This window comes from Andrographis paniculata, unplaced genomic scaffold (assembly GCF_009805555.1).
Source record: "Andrographis paniculata isolate CXL003 unplaced genomic scaffold, ASM980555v1 Contig78END, whole genome shotgun sequence".
In the NCBI taxonomy this organism is placed as follows: domain Eukaryota; kingdom Viridiplantae; phylum Streptophyta; class Magnoliopsida; order Lamiales; family Acanthaceae; genus Andrographis; species Andrographis paniculata.
Window position 1 is genome coordinate 4,235,639 of NW_026137615.1, and position 18,523 is coordinate 4,254,161.

At 30.0% G+C, this 18,523-nt stretch overlaps 3 protein-coding genes and 1 non-coding gene across 7 annotated transcripts; all 4 read right to left on the reverse strand.

Moving 5' to 3' along the window:
* Window positions 1-1,396: 1,396 nt before the first annotated feature.
* LOC127239803 (serine/threonine protein phosphatase 2A 57 kDa regulatory subunit B' alpha isoform-like) lies at window positions 1,397-4,021 on the reverse strand. Of its 2 annotated transcripts, XM_051258131.1 has the most exons (3): window positions 3,784-4,021; window positions 2,861-3,717; window positions 1,397-1,922 (listed from the first exon to the last, which is right to left on the reverse strand). In XM_051258131.1, exons 1-3 carry the CDS (start codon window positions 4,019-4,021, stop codon window positions 1,653-1,655), a joined length of 1,365 nt encoding a protein of 454 aa, XP_051114088.1. In that variant the 3' UTR covers window positions 1,397-1,652. The 2 variants fall into 2 exon arrangements, with proteins under 2 accessions (XP_051114088.1, XP_051114086.1); XM_051258129.1 differs by having other exon boundaries at window positions 1,402-1,922; window positions 2,861-4,021.
* Window positions 4,022-5,249: 1,228 nt separating this feature from the next.
* LOC127239805 (uncharacterized) lies at window positions 5,250-7,017 on the reverse strand. The gene is made up of 4 exons (XM_051258133.1): window positions 6,861-7,017; window positions 6,703-6,780; window positions 6,455-6,559; window positions 5,250-5,662 (listed from the first exon to the last, which is right to left on the reverse strand). The coding sequence occupies exons 1-4, from the start codon at window positions 6,861-6,863 to the stop codon at window positions 5,585-5,587; spliced, it is 264 nt and encodes an 87-aa protein (XP_051114090.1). The 5' UTR covers window positions 6,864-7,017; the 3' UTR covers window positions 5,250-5,584.
* A 1,447-nt stretch (window positions 7,018-8,464) lies between these two features.
* On the reverse strand, window positions 8,465-12,622 carry LOC127239989 (dual specificity phosphatase Cdc25). Of its 3 annotated transcripts, none has more exons than XM_051258399.1 (4): window positions 12,418-12,621; window positions 12,214-12,352; window positions 10,133-10,322; window positions 8,465-8,543 (listed from the first exon to the last, which is right to left on the reverse strand). In XM_051258399.1, exons 1-3 carry the CDS (start codon window positions 12,498-12,500, stop codon window positions 10,161-10,163), a joined length of 384 nt encoding a protein of 127 aa, XP_051114356.1. In that variant the 5' UTR covers window positions 12,501-12,621; the 3' UTR covers window positions 8,465-8,543; window positions 10,133-10,160. The 3 variants fall into 3 exon arrangements, with proteins under 3 accessions (XP_051114356.1, XP_051114355.1, XP_051114357.1); XM_051258398.1 differs by lacking the exon at window positions 8,465-8,543 and adding an exon at window positions 9,477-9,684 and having other exon boundaries at window positions 12,418-12,607; XM_051258400.1 differs by lacking the exon at window positions 8,465-8,543 and having other exon boundaries at window positions 10,132-10,322; window positions 12,418-12,622.
* Window positions 12,609-12,693, reverse strand: TRNAY-GUA (transfer RNA tyrosine (anticodon GUA)). Its single transcript is given in 2 exon segments — window positions 12,609-12,644; window positions 12,657-12,693. It is a non-coding gene; the product is annotated as a tRNA-Tyr (tRNA).
* Window positions 12,694-18,523: the final 5,830 nt, after the last annotated feature.

The following is an 18,523-nucleotide window of genomic DNA, read 5'->3' on the forward strand; positions in this document are numbered from 1 at the left end:
TATAATATATATAATATTTGTGTGCTATTATACTCCTTTAGTTTCAATATTTTTGTATCATTTAGTTTTGATGCTGTTTTCTTGAAGTGTAAAGTTATTAACTTAATTACACTTATAAGAAAAAATAAAATAAAATTTACGATTGAACAATTTAAAAAATACAAATAATTAAACAAACCATCTGTATAATTATATGTGTAAGTAATCATATGGTACTATAATAGAGTGATGTCATGACAGTAGAGATATTCTTGGCGTATTGTAGGATTATACGTATAATTAATGCAACTAAGTACGTATAAATATACGTATCTTAGCTTGTCTGTTGAGTATACACAGCTGTCGTACGTACGCAAGGCATTTAAAGTTTTGTTCTTTCCTCTCTGTCTAGAAATAAAATTAAATTAAATTCAAGTGGCTGCTTAATTGTGTACAAATATTCTAAAGCACAGTAGCAACCCTAAGTAATTAATTAAGTGGCATTATTATAATTATTATTATTATTATTATTATTATTATTATTATTATGTGTAATTCAAGACTGGAAGAAAATAAGAGCACGCAAGCAGGCATACGTGGCATGCTTGGGAAAGTTATACTTTTCTTCATCTTTTAATAGGAAATGTTTCTTTGAATTTAATTTGAATGTTCCCTTCCGTTTTTAATTACTCTTACTGTTCCGTAAGAACGTGTTTGTTTAATCCAACGTGAAAGATTAAAAAATAATACTCCTAATTTAGTAATATTGTTTGAAAAAATAATATTTAATACTGTCTATGCCTCTCTCTCTAAATCCAAAATAATGATATTATTTTCTAATTGAGTAACGATATTATCTATCTAATATAATAAATACTTTTACAACTTACAATATCGTACAATGTTTATATATATATATAATAAAAGAAATTATTTTTATTTTGGATTTGCATTTGGAATTACCGCATAGAAAATTGTAGTTTGCTCCAATGGGCTGGATTGTGCTTGTTGGGTCTGGCCCATTAATTTCAGCATTTTTGTGAATCAAAGAACAATAATCTCTAACTTCGATTATTTGAGAAATTTCATGTGGTTTTATGTATTTGTTATTATAATTAAAATTTCATATATATCTATATTAATGAAAATTTAATGTGTTGACTGGGCAAGTTAAAAAATAAATTACTATTTTTGATTAACACAACATATATTGTATTAGTCTAAATCATATAAATATAATGAGTAAATAATTATAATATGTTGTGAGTTAATGTCTATTATTGCTTGCATCTTGAGTTACACATTTACATTTTCAAAATAGAAAATAATTAATTATACTTAATCTAAATAGAAAATAATTAATTATACTTAATCTCTACCCCACACGTTATTACATCCCATCACCCAAATAAAATAAAATAAAATAAAATATACATTTCTCTCTCTATCACATCACCTAATTTCTAAATTATATAATATTATGTATTGTCAATAGTAACTAAAACTATGTATATATATATAAAAAAATAATCATAAAAGGTAGATTATTTCGACATTCACATGAAGACAAATATAAAATGAAAACTATATACCATTGATTTTCCATTCGCAGTGCGTTTGGCTGTAAGAAAAAATATATAAACGAGATGTGCATGCGAAGCTCTTTATCCTCCTCAAGCTTCAAATGATGCTAATCTTCGCCATTGTAACTCTCGTTTTTCATTTGTGGTGTGCTGCACTCGGCATTTTTGGTACAAGTCGGGATCATGTTCCATAAATAAATTTTGAACATTGGCGGATAGGCCGTGTATGGCCTGGTTCCAATGGGACTCGGTGTTCCTTTCCAAGGAGTCGAAGATGATTGGAAGAATTATAGTTCGATTTTGGAGAATTAGGTTTGCGATGCGGTCACTATTCCATATAAAAAGCGCTCTTTCAACAACCTGAATTTTCGGAAACACTTCAACATTAATATTCAAATAGATATGTGCATCATTTCAAATTAGTATAATATTAAATTATTTTTTTTATCAATAATAAATCTGGCATTTGTTGCGTATATTCAACAAGTGAGCTTGAAATATCTAATTATAAGGTATAGAAGTTGACTATGGATAAGATAACAAAACAATAATATTAACCACCATAGGGATTATATGTGGTTGTAGTAACTATATTGACTCTAATTAATCAACTCAATGCTAACAATATATGAAATACAAATTGACGACGCATGATTTATAAATCGACAATATAAGATATGCGTTAATATAATATAAATATAGCACATGAACTAACAATACATATTGGTCTTCTTCATCCGAAAAAATTATATAACTTTGATTGGACATAAAGACTAAGAAACACTGATATTCTAACATTAAAGCGGAGTAGGTAAAATGTAAAGTCGGATATTATGAAAATTTATATAGAAGTTGATAAAAATATAGTGTAATAAATATTAAAAAAAAATAGTAACAAATTAATTATTATATATGAGTGATAAAATTGTAAATGGATAAAGTTATGTGCTGTACAAAAAATAAGATATAAGTATGACAAACATACAAAAATAATAATAATAACATAGTTTTGGCTAAAGCGTACATGAAATATAATCGGTCATTCCTACACTGATCAAAGCACCATAACCATTCTCATAGGTATATATGCTATCAAGAATCATACCATCAACAAATCAACTAACACATATAGAGAATCCAAGTAATTCTCACACAAAATTTATAATCTATGGTGCATCAAGAAAGCTAAAAAACTCAAGAACTATTTAGAGCTAGCCAAGAAGTCATTCAAGAACCAAGCAAACTTATCAAGCAATCAACATTCAAAGATATATATATATAGATAGATTTTATCGAACCTGAAAATGGTGGCTGTCGAGGCACCGAGCAATCCGTCTGAAAAGAGGAACGGCGCAAGCGCGAAATTCGACATCCTGTGTCCCTTCCAACACCTCCTCAAGCTCGCCGAGGAACAGAACTTCCTTCTGCGAATTCGTCACTGGCCATTGCTTCAACAGCCCCATGATCACAGTTTCTGCTAATCTATAATCCTTTTCGACAAACTGCCTAACACAATAAGACAACTGTGGATGATACATCACTGCCGACTTCGGTTTGTGCAGAGGTATCAATGCGCGGACGAGGAACAGTCGATGCTCCTCCTTCATCGGCAATGCGAAGCCATTAACAATGCTACCTAATATCTCCAATAGCTCTGCCATTCCGCTATGCCTCCTTGTTTCGTATATGAATTTGTAGATGATGTTGTTTATAGCCTTCCTGATAAAAGGCCTATGCGCCATGAATTTGCCGTATATCCTGTGAAGAATCGTCTTCAAATACTCTCTCTCCCTTGGATCATCAGATTCGAACAATTCAAGCAGCTTTGAAATGAAGGAACTGTCAATGTAATGTCGAGCTACCTTTGGATCTGTGTTGGGGGAGACGACGTAACGGAAGAGAAGTTCGTAGATAAGCTGTAGATGCGGCCACAAAGGCTCGAAATAAGGATCTTCTTCCTCTAGGTCTAGATATTCCGGGCAGTTGTTTTCGTGAAATCCAGGGGGTAAGCACCGGAAAATGTTCAGAGAAATCATTTTCACCAATTCCTGTTGATTCGCCTCCGAAATTTTACCGGAATCGGACTGAATGTAATCGATGAGATCGACCAAGGTATGACGCTTAATCTCCTTTTCCTTCGCCGTTTTCGCGAAATCTGAGAAATCAAATTGTGCGCAACAGATCTTTAGCTTCCGGAGAATTAAATTCTGGCGCTCCGTACCTGAGGCGTCTCGAATCAACGGTAGGTCTTCGATAGGCGTCGGTGGTTCCGCCATTGGAGAAGCTTCCGGCTGCCTTCGATGCAGACCTTTGGACGTCGCGATACGAGAGGCGTGATTGACTGCGATATCGTCCGCGGCAGGGACGAAGCAGGAGCTCCGCCCCGAGCGCTTGATGCCAAAATCAACATCAGGTTTAGCGATCTTCCGACCGCTCCTCTTCATTATCTTGTAGAACATCTTGCCTCAAACGTGAATATCATACAATATGTGTAATCACATCATACGATCCGGCGGAGAAGCCAAAAAAAAAGCCTCACAAAGTATAATAATCGGAGCGGATGATGAAATTACTGCAGGAAATCAGACGTAGGAAGAAAATGGGAAACGATGATCGCCGGAAAGCAGAATATTCCGGCGACCAGACGAAGGAGAAGCGATGCAGACGTATGAATGTGGAAGGTAAAGGTAAACGGTTATACGTAGAAATGCATATACCGTAGTATGCAATATATATAGTATTTTTTAACTATATATATATATATACTAAAAATATTTGTTTGACATTAAATTAAAGGAAAGATAAATACTCCATATATTTACATCAAATTTTTTTAAAAATAAATAAATAATTAATTATATTTGGCCCTAGAAGTTTATTACCTATTCTACTCTCAATTTTATTATTTGAATTAATATTTATATATAAAAATTTTAAATATATATATATATATCTCTGTCTCCTTGCACCATATTTTTTTACTTCGATCTTTTTTTATCTTCCCCCGTATCAAAGAGAATTGAAGAAGACAAAATAAGGAGGTGGAAGTGAATTGACCGCTTTTACAATCTTCTAAAAAAATTTACTAAAAAAAAGTTGAACAGTCGGTTTGAATCAAAATTGATAATTAATTCATTTGAATATGTTAGAAATTGAAACTAAACCACAAAAAAATAAATAATAAATAATAAATAATAATAATAACAACACTACAAGTAAACACACCAACAACAGCCCATAGAATATAATGAATTTTTGGACAAAGATCAGACTATAAACACCCATATTAAGGCCCAAAGCATTTTATACACAAACTTGTACGACCCAATAACATTTACATTTTTGAACTATAATTTCAAAAACCAGCTACTCAATTATGATTGGGCTTTCGGATTGAGTACTTCCGAGTGTGTTTATTTTTTATTCTTTGAACTTCACATTTCCATAATATACATATTTTCCTCTAGAAAAAACATTACATTCAATACCCAATTTTTTTAATTATTTTCAAAATTTTTCGAAACTACAAATCTATGAAACCTTGACCTTCTATCTAAAGGAATCCCAAACTATCACATCCCTATATGCTACATATGCAATAGATCATCTCATCTGATATCCTATCCACAATTCCACAGATGTTTAGATATGCTTTCAATATCAAAAAATGTAAGCTTAAGGCAAAACTAAAATGGTAACTTAATACTCATGCTTCAAGAAGACACTGATCATTTCCCAAACAACAAAATACGAGCGAGGAACAAGGCCTATTTTGGTTTACGAACAAAGGGGTTTTACATATCAGAAAAACCATTGAGACTGTGAAACTGCACAGAACTACACACTCAATATAGCTTACTTGAACAAATAGGTGCACTTCTAGTAAAATAAGTGACAGCAAACTCATTATAAAAGCAATCCGGGAATGATCCATACCAGCAGAATATCTTGTTAAGATCTACCAAATTTAGTTCTCACATAATGGACTTACGGTAGTTTCACAGAGAAGTTGAGGCATTGCTTTAATCTTGCTTGCTATCATCAACTGTCACGGGCTTTGGCGATGGATCTGGTGCAGCATGGTTCTTTTCACCTGTAACCTGTTCAATCACGAGTGTGCTAATTTATTGAGGGATTTAATGATGAAAGCAAATGTGACAAGCTTCGGCATCCACATTAACATAGATATCTGTTACAGATCATAGAATTAAGGCAAAGTCATGTTAGGTTATTTCAGATTAGTCTTAGGTTGAGAACAAATAACTGTGCTAATTTATTAAAATGCGACAAGCTTCGGCATCCACATTAGCATAGATATATGTTACAGGGAATAGTATTTTTAGGTTATTTCAGATTAGTCTTAGTTTGAGAACAAGTAAGTATCCGGGATTAGTGTTTTAGGTTCATAGAATAATTGAGTTCAGAAATCAGACTTTAATCTTGGACAGGAAGAAAATTTGTCTGCCTTTCGTAAAATCATGTTTCCATCACTTATTGTAGTACTAACAGCGGAAAATACATATGAAATAGCAATGTTTGAATTCTATGAGTTTAAACAATTTTAGTGGAGGTCTCTTAGCTACATTTGGAGGTAACATAAACAAAGGAACAAGATTCGAACATATGTGAATTGAATGTTTAGGATTTGAAGATGAATCAAATTATATTCAATGGGGTTTCGGGCAATTTTCATAAATCACAAGTGAGTTTTATGTTGTTTTGCCCTAAAATTTAGATCATTATGAGATGCAAAGCAATGTTCCATGCCCTCTCTAACTCTAAATTGAAGATGAAAATACATTTACCAAGGTAATTCCTGTAATAATCACATCTATGAATCGTAACCCTAACAGAGAATTGAAAAGGCTATTATTGATAACAGTTCGACTCACTGAATTGTTGGTGGCGGTTTTGGAGGCGGACGGCTTCATAGGACACGCCGGCGGCGCTCTCTCCGGCTTCCGATACTCCCATCCAAACAATCTATACACCTTCGCCTACAATTTTTTTTAAACAAACACGCCGATCGATTAGAAGATCGTAACGAATCCAAAATACCATCAAAACCTAGAAATTCATTCATCAAAATCATCACAATAGCGAGTGAAAATTTAAGAAAAAAAGTGTTGCACAAACAAACCATGATGACATCGAAGATGAGGGGCAACAGATTGACGATTGGCACTATAAATAACGGCAACAAACAAGCCAAGCAAACCTGCAAATCAAACACCATCAGTGATTCACCGCAACAAAACTTGTGGATCGAACTAAACGAAAACGTGATCAAATTATCACCATCTTCGATTCCCTCGGATATCAGATTCGGCGGAGAAGGAGATCAGCTTAAGAAATGGCGGTCGGATGGAGCGAAGGATCTCTTTCAACGAGGCCGTCTGATTTTCAGTTTTTTCACACCCGTAATTTGGGCTCCACCAACGTGACCCGACCCGTCCTTTTTTTTTTTTTTTCCAAGTAATTGCTCGGTTTGATTATCATCACTGTTTATCTGGTTTTCAATAAAATATAGCTCCCTCCTCCTTTATTATTATTTTTTTTAAAGGCAGTAATAGATTTTTAAAAATAATAATATTTTAATTATAATAAATTTTGATAGTTGAGAAAGTGCTTGTAAAAAAAAATCTCACAATTACTAAAAAAAAATAATTATTTAAATCGATCATCCAAAATAAAAATACATATATTTATTAATGTACAGAGAGTAGTATATTTTTTTTAAAAATATTATATTAAAATACAATTTATATAAAAATTTAATAAAATAAACATTCAATTTCAAATTAATTTTAAATCACAGCTACTAAACAAAAATTGCATAATAACTAACGACTCAATAGAAATGCAGTCGTTTCAAATTTGGAACAATATTAGCTAAGTTCTTTTAATTTATTTGGATAAATTCCAATACAAAAACTTAGTTCTTCATCTGTCAAATTTTTTTAAAAAAATAAATAATAGTAAAAAATATAAATTCGATGGAATGAGAAAATATTATATATATATATTAAGAAAATATCATATATTTAGTTATTAAATATTTAACCATTATGATATAAAAATAAAAAATAATAAAAATATACTAAATCTCCATTTCATTCATAATTAACAAAACATTCAAATTGTTTATGTGTGTCATAGCGGGCAAAAACTGACCCGACACAATATAATTAAATTTGGGTCAAAGATTTCAACCCGATTATGTATACGGATTTACAATAATAAACGGATCGGGTTAGAGTTGAGACTCTCAACTCGAACCCGACACGACAACCCGATTATAATATATTAATATTGATTAATATATTTATTATATATATAAAATAATCATAATTTAATAATTTTTTCATAAATTAATTTAAACTAAGTTCAATTTTAAATAATTCAACCCAATTTAGGTTCAAACCAATAAAAACTAACATAACACGACAACAAAACAAAAAATTATTTAATTTGAATCAAGAAATTAGACTTAATTATGGATACGGGTCAACACGAGTCAACCCGAACCCGACACAATAATAAACGGGTTAACACGAACCCGACACGATAATAAACGGATCGGGTTAGGATTGAGTAATTTAACCCGTTTAAAGTAGTCAACCCGACACGAATCGATCCATTTCCGGCTCTCGTCATAACGAGTGAATCCAAATATTTTATACAAAAATACAAAATATTCATATAAATGCAAATGATTTATGTTGGGATATGAAGTCCGATTATATCCTAAAATCTAGGGATATGATTCGGATATTATATTTTAGATTTTAGAGATATGATTTGGATATTATTATCAAAAACTTAGGCTATAAATATCCATGTATTCTCACTTTAACATGTGCCTGCGTATTTTATAGTAAAATTCCTGGCTTGGCAGCGCCCCCAGACGTAGATCATCGTGATCGAACTGGGTTACCAAATTCTTGTGTTCTTTTGTCCTTGTTATTTCATCTTGATTTCCTGAAATTTTCATAACAAGTGGTATCAGAGCCTAGTTCGTTGATAGGGTGGATTGAGAGGAATCGGACGTTGGATCGTTGTGGGAATCCCTTGTGACCTGCGGAGGTGCCTTGTGTCGAAAGTCTTCTGGCGGTGTTGGGTCGGTCCCGACTGGTAGGTCAGGCAGCGAGTCCCTTTGTAATAGGCGGTGCAAGGTTGGTAGGAAAGAATAAGGGTTTCGGCAAACGCAGCGGAATATCCGATGTGCTCTCATATTAAGTGAACCTTAGGTTTGTTTGTGGGAGTCAAGATGGGTGATCGTCATGTTGTCAAGTTATTCGATGGTATGAACTTCGGTTTCTAAAATATGCATATAGAAGATTACATGAATGGTAAAGATCTAGATGCGGTATTGAAGGAGAAATTCAAAGACATGGATGAAGCCGAATACAAGAAGATCGACAGGAAGACGATGAGTGCGGTTCGACTAACCCTTTGGGAGAATGTCTCGACTGAATTTAGATTTGAGGCAAAAGGAAATGGTGAAGATCAAGAATGGTCAAAGTTGAAGCCGAAGAATAAGAACAAGAAAGATGCAAGTCAGGTGGTATATTGGAACTGCAAGGGGCACTTGAAACGACAGTGCAGGGCGCCGGAGAAGGATCAGGGTTCAGCAAACACAACGGAGGAGATATCCGATGCGCTGATTCTGAGCGTCAGCAGTCCAATTGAGTCATGGATTTTGGTCGAGCGTCATTCCACTCATGCAGTGATTCGAGAATCATGGAATCCTATACCACTGGTAAAGGAATGATTCGAATCAAAACACCGAATGGTGAGGAGTGGAGATTGGATGAGGTATGTTGAAGTGGAAGATGAAATCAGTCTTCAAGTGGGAGATTGTTGGGATATGAAGTCTGATTATATCCTAAAATCTAGGGATATGATTCGGATATTATATTTTAGATTTTAGAGATATGATTTGGATATTATTATCAAAAACTTAGGCTATAAATATCCATGTATTCTCACTTTAACATGTGCCTGCTTATTTTATAGTAAAATTCCTGGCTTGGCAGCGCCCCCAGACGTAGATCATCGTAATCGAACTGCGTTACCAAATTCTTGTGTTCTTTTGTCCTTGTTATTTCATCTTGATTTCCTGAAATTTTCATAACAATTTATTAAAAATAAATAATCTCTCACTGTAAAGATGTAAATCAAAATGCTACGAAACATTTTTATTTTACAATTAGGGCAAAGAATAATACTAACATACGCAAAAATAAAAAAAAAAAAAAGGTGGTAATATTTGTCTATATAAATTAGGACGCATACTATATACACAACACATGTTTCAACAACAACTATATGTCGTGTATATCTTTTTCGATGTACCAATCGAGGTTAATAGTGCCGATTAAATCCAGTCAGCACTATAACTAATTCGATATTAGGCACGAGAAAATAATTTTATTCGTGCAAGTTTAAATGAACTTATTATTATTATTTTCAAGCAAAATCATATGGGAGTACAGATTCTTAACAAATGCAGTATATATCTTTCAATGAGAAAATGGTCACTTTCATCAAAGAGATTTTGATATCACCTTTCCTGGGAGAGGCTTGAGCTCTCACTCACTTTCCTTTGCAGGGAACCTCCGAGCAGCGGCAGACGGGTCGACCCGAAGCTTCCCAACCGTTGTATCCTAGTTCCAAAACCAGTATATTTTTCGCTCCAATGTCTTTCGCCTCAGCAAGATACTCTGCAAATCTCCGGGCACATTTAGGTCCGCGAACCTGTAAAACAACCATTTTCCGTGTGTCACTTCTTAAACGATATTCAAATGTAAAGAAACAGAAAAGAAACGCGTAGCATCTAACAAGTCTATCGAATTTAGAAAAAAATGTCATTTCTATTTTCTTTATCTAATCGAAACTGTATTTCATATACACTACATAAGGTTTATATTGGGATTTGCTTTCCCAAACTGTAAATTAGCAAAATCAAAAGAAGTAATAAGAGCATATATGTAGTAGAGAGAAACAATGAGAATGCACTTGTGTATCGAACCATATTTTCGACTCACATATTTACATCTTCTAATCACTTTTTATACATAAAACTAAATCATAGCCAAAGAATCAATCTATTCTTACCCTCAAAAGAGTTTTAATAGTATATAGATGCAAGAAGCCGACTCCAACTCAAATAGACTTCTTCGAAACTTTGGATTACTGCCACAAATTTCCGAGTGGCCAATGAATCATACTCTCTATAAGAATCTTTGTTCAATAAAACTAAGAAAAGAAGTATGAAGACAACAATGGATATAGCGGCCATCAGCATGCGACATCTACTCAACGGAAGGAGTTATTTAGATAATTTTGAAGTCCTATTTGATCCATCAGAAGAAAATTAATCGAATGCAGTTTCTATGGAGAAAATTAAAAAATCTACACACAATCCAATCTGCTAGAAGTGCAGCAAATGTTCAACAGATTGAGTCATTTAGATCATTTTGAAATCCTATTTGATCCAATCAAATGAAAAATAATTGAAAACAAAGTTGCCATAGAGAGTATAAAAATTCAACCCAATACAATCCACTATAAGTGTCGCAAACATTCAGCAAAACCATTAAACTGTAACCGAAGACGCATGCAGTTGGGGATATCAAATCCAAAGATCAACAATTGTTAGCAGAAATACAAACTAATTTCACAATGGAAACCATATTCTATTGCAGGCAAAAATGAGAGTATGAACCAATTGTATTATGAATTTTGACAACTGGACAAAGAAAATCACATTGTTGAACTTGGTGAGTAATTTTTCTTGCCACCGATCTCAGTAGCCGAGCGAGTTCCTTACTAGGCAAGATTCAAGACAGTGATAGTGATTTTACTATCAAAATCCCTACTGTATTCTTCATTTTTTCCATCAGCTTCTTGATCCATTTTTAACTTCTTCAGCTGGTTTTAAATTTTTTTAAGAATTTTGCAATTGATCTTGGCAAGTTTATCACATTGTTCCTTAATTTCTGATCTAATATGCTTCTGTTCAATATTATCAAGTTAATTTCTCTGATTTCCAGACATATCCTCGCAGAAACATTGCACAAACAGTATCACCAGATCGTATACAGTTCCCACAACAATTAATGGCCAATAACTACAACTTGTTCTAGAGCAAAACCGTAGAAACTGTAACTACATATCAATGACAAACAGTTCTGATTTCTAATTCCTCCAGCACAGAGGTTTCTGAGTAGCTTAACAGATTAAAGAAGATATTGAACAGAAAATCGAAACGGAGGTTTGCAAACTTCGAGAAGTGGTATAAGAACACCTCTAGGATGCTAAGTTTATCCTCCAGTCAGAAGTTTTTGCAATTTCGATTAGACAATTGGAAGTTTCGTTTGAAGTAGAAAAACCAGAAGCAATGAACAGATGGTCGAACACATCATTTTGTGCAGATAAGTTTTGTGATTCTGAACAATCCATAATTGGTTGAGCAACAAAAAGAAACTACTGGAACTAATTTGATGCCTGTAGTTCAGTTATGGCGAATCGAAACCTATCTAGAACAAACAAATTGAATCACGATGCATCAAACACAGGCAAAAATTACAAATAAACACAGCAAATTAAACCGAAGAACGAACAGCGATGAACAGAGAACGAGAACCTGACTGAGAGCGCAATGGAAAACAAGAGTATCCTTATCCTTAGTAGCTTCAACGAGAGCAGGCAATTTGTCCAGAAACGTACCGCTAGCAAAGTGAAGAGATCCAGCTATATGCCCGTCGGAGCTCCTCTCGTCATCCCTACGACATACATCAAAATCAGTGGAGATTAAAAACTCAAAATCATGAAAGAAACCAATCCACACCTGACATCCACGACGGCGATGTTTGGTCGGCGTTTGAGAGAGAGAAGCTGAGAGCCGGTGATGTACGTGATCGCCCGAGCCATTTTTCTCCCCTCCGATGCGACGAAAAACGTCTGGTCATCGACCAATTTTGTTTTGCTAAAAATTCGGCCGAGATTTGGGCCTCGGAAAGCAAAAAAAAAAAAAAATAATCCGACCTGCCGGATTCGAACCAGCGACCTAAGGATCACAGCAACCAACTACAGTCCTCCGCTCTACCAACTGAGCTAAGGTCGGTTTTTATTAGAGTTGACAAGAAATATTTATTTGTAAAATAAAAATATTATTATTCAATCATTTCATTAAAATATTGTAAAATAAAAATTTTCAAATTGCCCCATAAATTTATGAAGATTTTCTAGATAAAAAAATTAAGAAATATTAATATGAAGGTATATACAAAATAAAATATAAGTATTATAAAAAAAAATTTATCTAATAATTAATATTTTCCTTTTTAATTTGTCTGTTAAATTTATTTCATTCTTAGTTTTATCAAAGTTAATAAATTAATATTTAATTATTATTATTAATTTAATATATTTACAACAAATATCATTATATTTATCCTATTTTTTCATTTATTTTAATTTATAATTAAATTTACAAAAATATTTCAACTACTATCTCCGTCCCATTGAAATGTTACCATTTTTCATTTTTTTTCGTTCCAAAACAAATGATATCATTTCCTAATTTAATACTCGTACTACCTATTTAACATAATAAATATTCTTTCAATTTACAATATATTACACAAATGTCATTACTTTTATATTATACCATACTAATAAGGGTATTTTTGTCTTTTTTACTACAATCCAATATAATATTAATATTAAAAAATTTACGTGCAAAAAACAAACGTCACACTTTCAACAAGAAAGAGTATCTCTCTATTTTTATTATTTTTTCAATAAAAATATTTATTTATTTTAATAATCGGATCCAAATAATCTAATTTCAATGTACCGAGGTTCCTGTGGGAGTAATAAATAGTGTAAAAATATCTATATAAACATAATTATATATTCATGTAAAAGTTATCAAAATGAAATACTCCCTCCAAACGTGTGGCCAAAAGTAGTTTCAACATGGGTGTGAGTGCATAAATTTATATGATAAATAGAGTACATATAATAATAATAATAATAATAATAATATAAAGAATAATATTCGGTTTTATCTTGTTCAGTTTTTATAATTACAAATATTTCAGTAAAAGGATAATCAATAAATAATTAAAAGATATTTTAATAAAAATAATTATAAATTAATATTAAAATAAATTAATAATTTAATTTAAAAATTTAAAAATTATAAATTTTAAACTCAATTAAAATGTAGTAAAATTATTTTTTTTAAAAAAATTATATTATGTGAAAAAATAAAAATATAAAATATGAACAAATTTTGTGAAATAATAAGAGAATAATTTGTAGAAAATAACCCTACCTTTGCATCGAAATGGAATCCAAATTGTATGACCTAAATTATTGAGTCAAAGTCAAAATTTCAATTTGCCTACATTGGAAGTTTCTACACATGCAGCCATGTTAGAATTGGAGTTTCATTCCCTCCACTTCTCAAATGAATCGAAGGGTGTGTTTGTTTGAGGGATTGGATTTAATATACACTATTCATTCTATTTTTTTCTTTCAAAAATATCAAATCAAATACCTATTTTTGATTTTTTATATTATACTAAAAATCAATTTTACATTCAAAACATCACATCAACACCTATTTATATCACATTATACAACTATTTAAATTCAAAATTTTTACTATTCAAATCCCAACTCAAAATCCAAACCTTTCAAACAAACACACCCGAAGTGTACTTTTGGTTTTGATTAGAACTTTTAATAATACTATTATATAATACTCCTCCGTCTATTTACAATATATATATTTATTTTTTGCGCTATATTAAAAAATAATAGTATTTTAATTATAATATATAGTTAAAAGTAGTTGAATAACATTTTTGCCCTTATTTTTTAGTGTAAAAGTAATAATGTGATATAAAATAATGATATTTGTGAAAAAAAATAGAATATTTATTTTATAATTGGACGTTCCAAATTAAAAATATATATATTTTCTAGTTGGACGGATGGAGTATTATACATGGATTGGAACCCAAACGTAAACCAAGCTGAAGGTCAAATTGGATTAAAAATTGCTATGTGTTTCGTTTTCTTTATTTCCAAGGGTGTGTTTGTTTTGGGGATTGGATTGGATTTATACTATTCATTCAATTTTTTTCCCCAAAAATATCAAATCAAACAACTATTTTTTATTTTTTATATTATACTAAAAAGTAATTTTACATTCAAAACATCAAATCAACACATATTTATATCACATCATACAACTATTCAAATTCAAATTTTTTACTATTCAAACCCCAACTCAAAATCCAAACCCCCAAACAAACACACCCTTTGCATGAATTGTTTGATCAATTTACAAACTATCTGATTGTGGTTGGATCTGTTTGATTAATTTACAAACTACTCCCTCCGTCCACGAACTAACGTCATATTTCTTATTTGGAATATCCAACAATTATTGTCCTCTTTCTATTTTTATACACAAAATTTACTCTTTTACCCTTACTTTATTTACTCTTTCATTTTCTATACACAAGATTAATGGCAAATTTGTCATTTTATAACAGAAATCCTAATTGCCTAAAAATGCGTGTAAATATCAAATATGACATTAGAAAATAGACGGATGGAGTATTTGATTGTGGTTGGATCTATCCGGAAATATTTTTCGTGTTGTCATTGATCCAATGATGTATTTGTTTGGAAGACTTTCATGTATTTATGTTATTCATTCAATTTTTTATTTTATTTTTTCAAAATACAGGCTATACAGTCAATCAAATATTTATTTTTTATTTTTTATATTATACTAAAAATAAATTTTACATTCAAAACAATTCGTCAATTCTCATTTATATCACATCATACAACTATTCAAATTCAATTTTTTTATTATTCAAATCTCAATTTAAAATTCAAACTCCTAAACAAACACACGGTAATGGATGTTTGTTTGTAAAAAATTGATTATGATATCATATATGTATGTATATATGCTTAAAAATAAGTTTAAGTATCTTTTAATTTTTTTAAAAAAATTAATTCTGTTAAATATGCACGATAATGTCATTGGTAGTATACCTGTCAAAACGGGTTAGTGAGGCGGATTAGTCAACAACCCACCATAACCCGCAAATAAGCGGCTTGTTTGCGGGCCAACCTATGGCGGAACGGATCAAAATTTCATCAATTCAACCCAACCCAACCCACAAGCGTGTGACGAGCTAAGCGGGCTAGCCCACGGACTTTTTAAAAATATTAATATTATAAATATTTTCGTAATTAGTATTTTAAAATAGCTAAAAATAGTTTTATTTTAGAATTCAAATAATAAATATTATAAAATAAATAAAAAATATAAAAAATTTCAATTCTAATTATTATTAGTTATTGTATTTAAAAAAAAATTAATAATAAGAAATATTTTACAAATAAATCATAATTAATTTTATGAATTTGTTGATAGATTCTACAATTAAAAAAATATTACAAAACAATAAAATGAAAGACGAACAAAATAAATGATGAAAAATCGAAATAAAAATAAGAATGACATTGATAACAGAGTTAGAAAAGAAAGCAACGTGTAGACAATATTGATTAATTTATTTAAGCTAATGATAATAGAAATTTTATTTTATTCATCTTAACTAAAAATATATCTTTTCAGTAAATTAAAAATAATATTATTTGTTTTATTAAAATAAAATGTACAAGATAATTTTGATATTTTTATACTCTTTGTACGTTATTTATAAATTAATTGTATTTATAATGGGATATTTGTAATTTATATAAAATTAAAATATATTCTGATATTATATGACATTAAAAACTGATAAAAAAATATATTTAGTTGAGTATTATATTTACTTGGCCCGCATCCACTCGACTACCGGCTAACCCACTTTCAATCCACGATCCACGTGAGTTGGCCCGTTTAGACCTGTATTTTAATGGACTTACAAATCTTAACCCAACCCTCCTTAGTGAAGCAAGGTGAGCCAATCCGACGGGCTCAACCTAAGGAATAATTTGTACAATACAAATAAAGAATATACTTTACACGTAATAAATAGACATTAATTTATATAAAAAAAATAAATATAATATATTTTGTCTGCCTAAAAGAAAAATTAAAAATAATAAATTATAAGTAGGCTACGCATTAAGTTTTTAAAATAATTAAAAACAAAGAAAATTATGTTTTTAAACTGAAATAGGTAATAATTCATGTTATATAGACAATTTTTGTCATCCACATATATGCCATTTTTTTAAGGTATCATAATTATTTTATTTTATTTTTAAGTAAGAGGTATATTAATTTTTGTTATTTTTACAATAAAGATAAAAGTATTAATTACTATTACTATTACTATTACTATTATTATATATATTTATTCATTTTCATTAAAATTTGTTTTCAAATGTCTAGCGTACAATTCAAAATAGAATAGAATAGATAAATAAGTGCGAATCTTTTTATCGATGATGTGAATCGATCGGACCACGATGTGCATAGAGACCAGATATTGATAAGATTATAACTTTATAACTTTATTTTTTTTTAAAAAAAAAAAAAAAAAAATTAATTTTATGCTTTTTTTTTTATTGTCATAAAAAATATTTATATTTTCTCTTTTAAGTAAAAAATACAATTTCTTTAGTTTTTATTTACTATAGAAGGAAGGTTTGTTTGTTTTGTATTTTGGCTTAACCGAATTATTATTTTTATATGAAATATAAAAGAATAAAATGTGTAGATAATATAAAAATAATAAATGTGTATAATATATTAATTTTTTGAAAAAATATATTGGATGATTTTACAAATGGAATACTTCCGAAATACTTTATTTTATTTAATCAATTTTCTTTTAACCCGTGTCCCGATCAAATGAACATAAAATTTGATGATGAATAGAGTAATGTTTCTTTTTTAAGATAAAAATTATGAAACATGACAATTTTTTTAGTTGGGTGGTTCTTTATTCTAAATCTTCAGCATTATTTGGATTCTAAGTTTAAAATATACTCCGTTGATGCCAAAAAAGTGTCTTATTGAGAGTTGACACATGAATTAAGGAATAATAGTATTTAATTGAAAGTAGGTATAAAATATAATGTAAATGTCTAAAATGCCTTTACTTTTTTTAAGGATTTTAAAGAGTATTTAGAGTAATAATTAGGGGTAGTATGAAAAAGTAGAAATAATTTTGTTATAAAGTGGGGACCACGGCTACTAAATAAGGAAACAAGACAATTATTTAGGGATAAACGAAAATGAAAAAATAAGACAAATCTTTTGGGACGGAGGGAGTATATTTTGTAAAATATTTTATCAAATATTATTTTAATACTAAACAAAAACTAACGGTGTATTTTTTATGATTTGGATTTTGAGTTGAAATTTAAATAGTACTCCTCATTTCCGCATAAAGTGTCAACTTTTTTTTATTTCCGTCTCTCCAATCGTAATTTCTAATTTTATTTATTGAAAATATAACTATAATATAGGATATAAATAAATATTGATGTAATATTTTGAATATAAAATTAATTTTTAATACTATATAAAAAATAAAAAATAAATATTTGAATTGATATTTAATTTTTTTTTTATAAATAATAAAATTCTGAAAAATTTGTCAAATATGCACACCCTTTTATTATATATATTTATTTAATATAGAATGAATTTGTTTTGTCCTATTGTTTTTGAGATATTTTTTATTTCAATATGGGAAAATATGTCATAAATAAAAAAATAATCAATGGTTATTTTTAAACAATTATTAAAAAATATATTCTATATCAACATATACATATATCCTACTATTTTAGGATATAATATTAATAAAAATATATATATGTTTGTTCACACGAGTTTTTTTACACAATTTTCAATACATATATTTTATCTTTTTATAAGTTAAATTTTAATA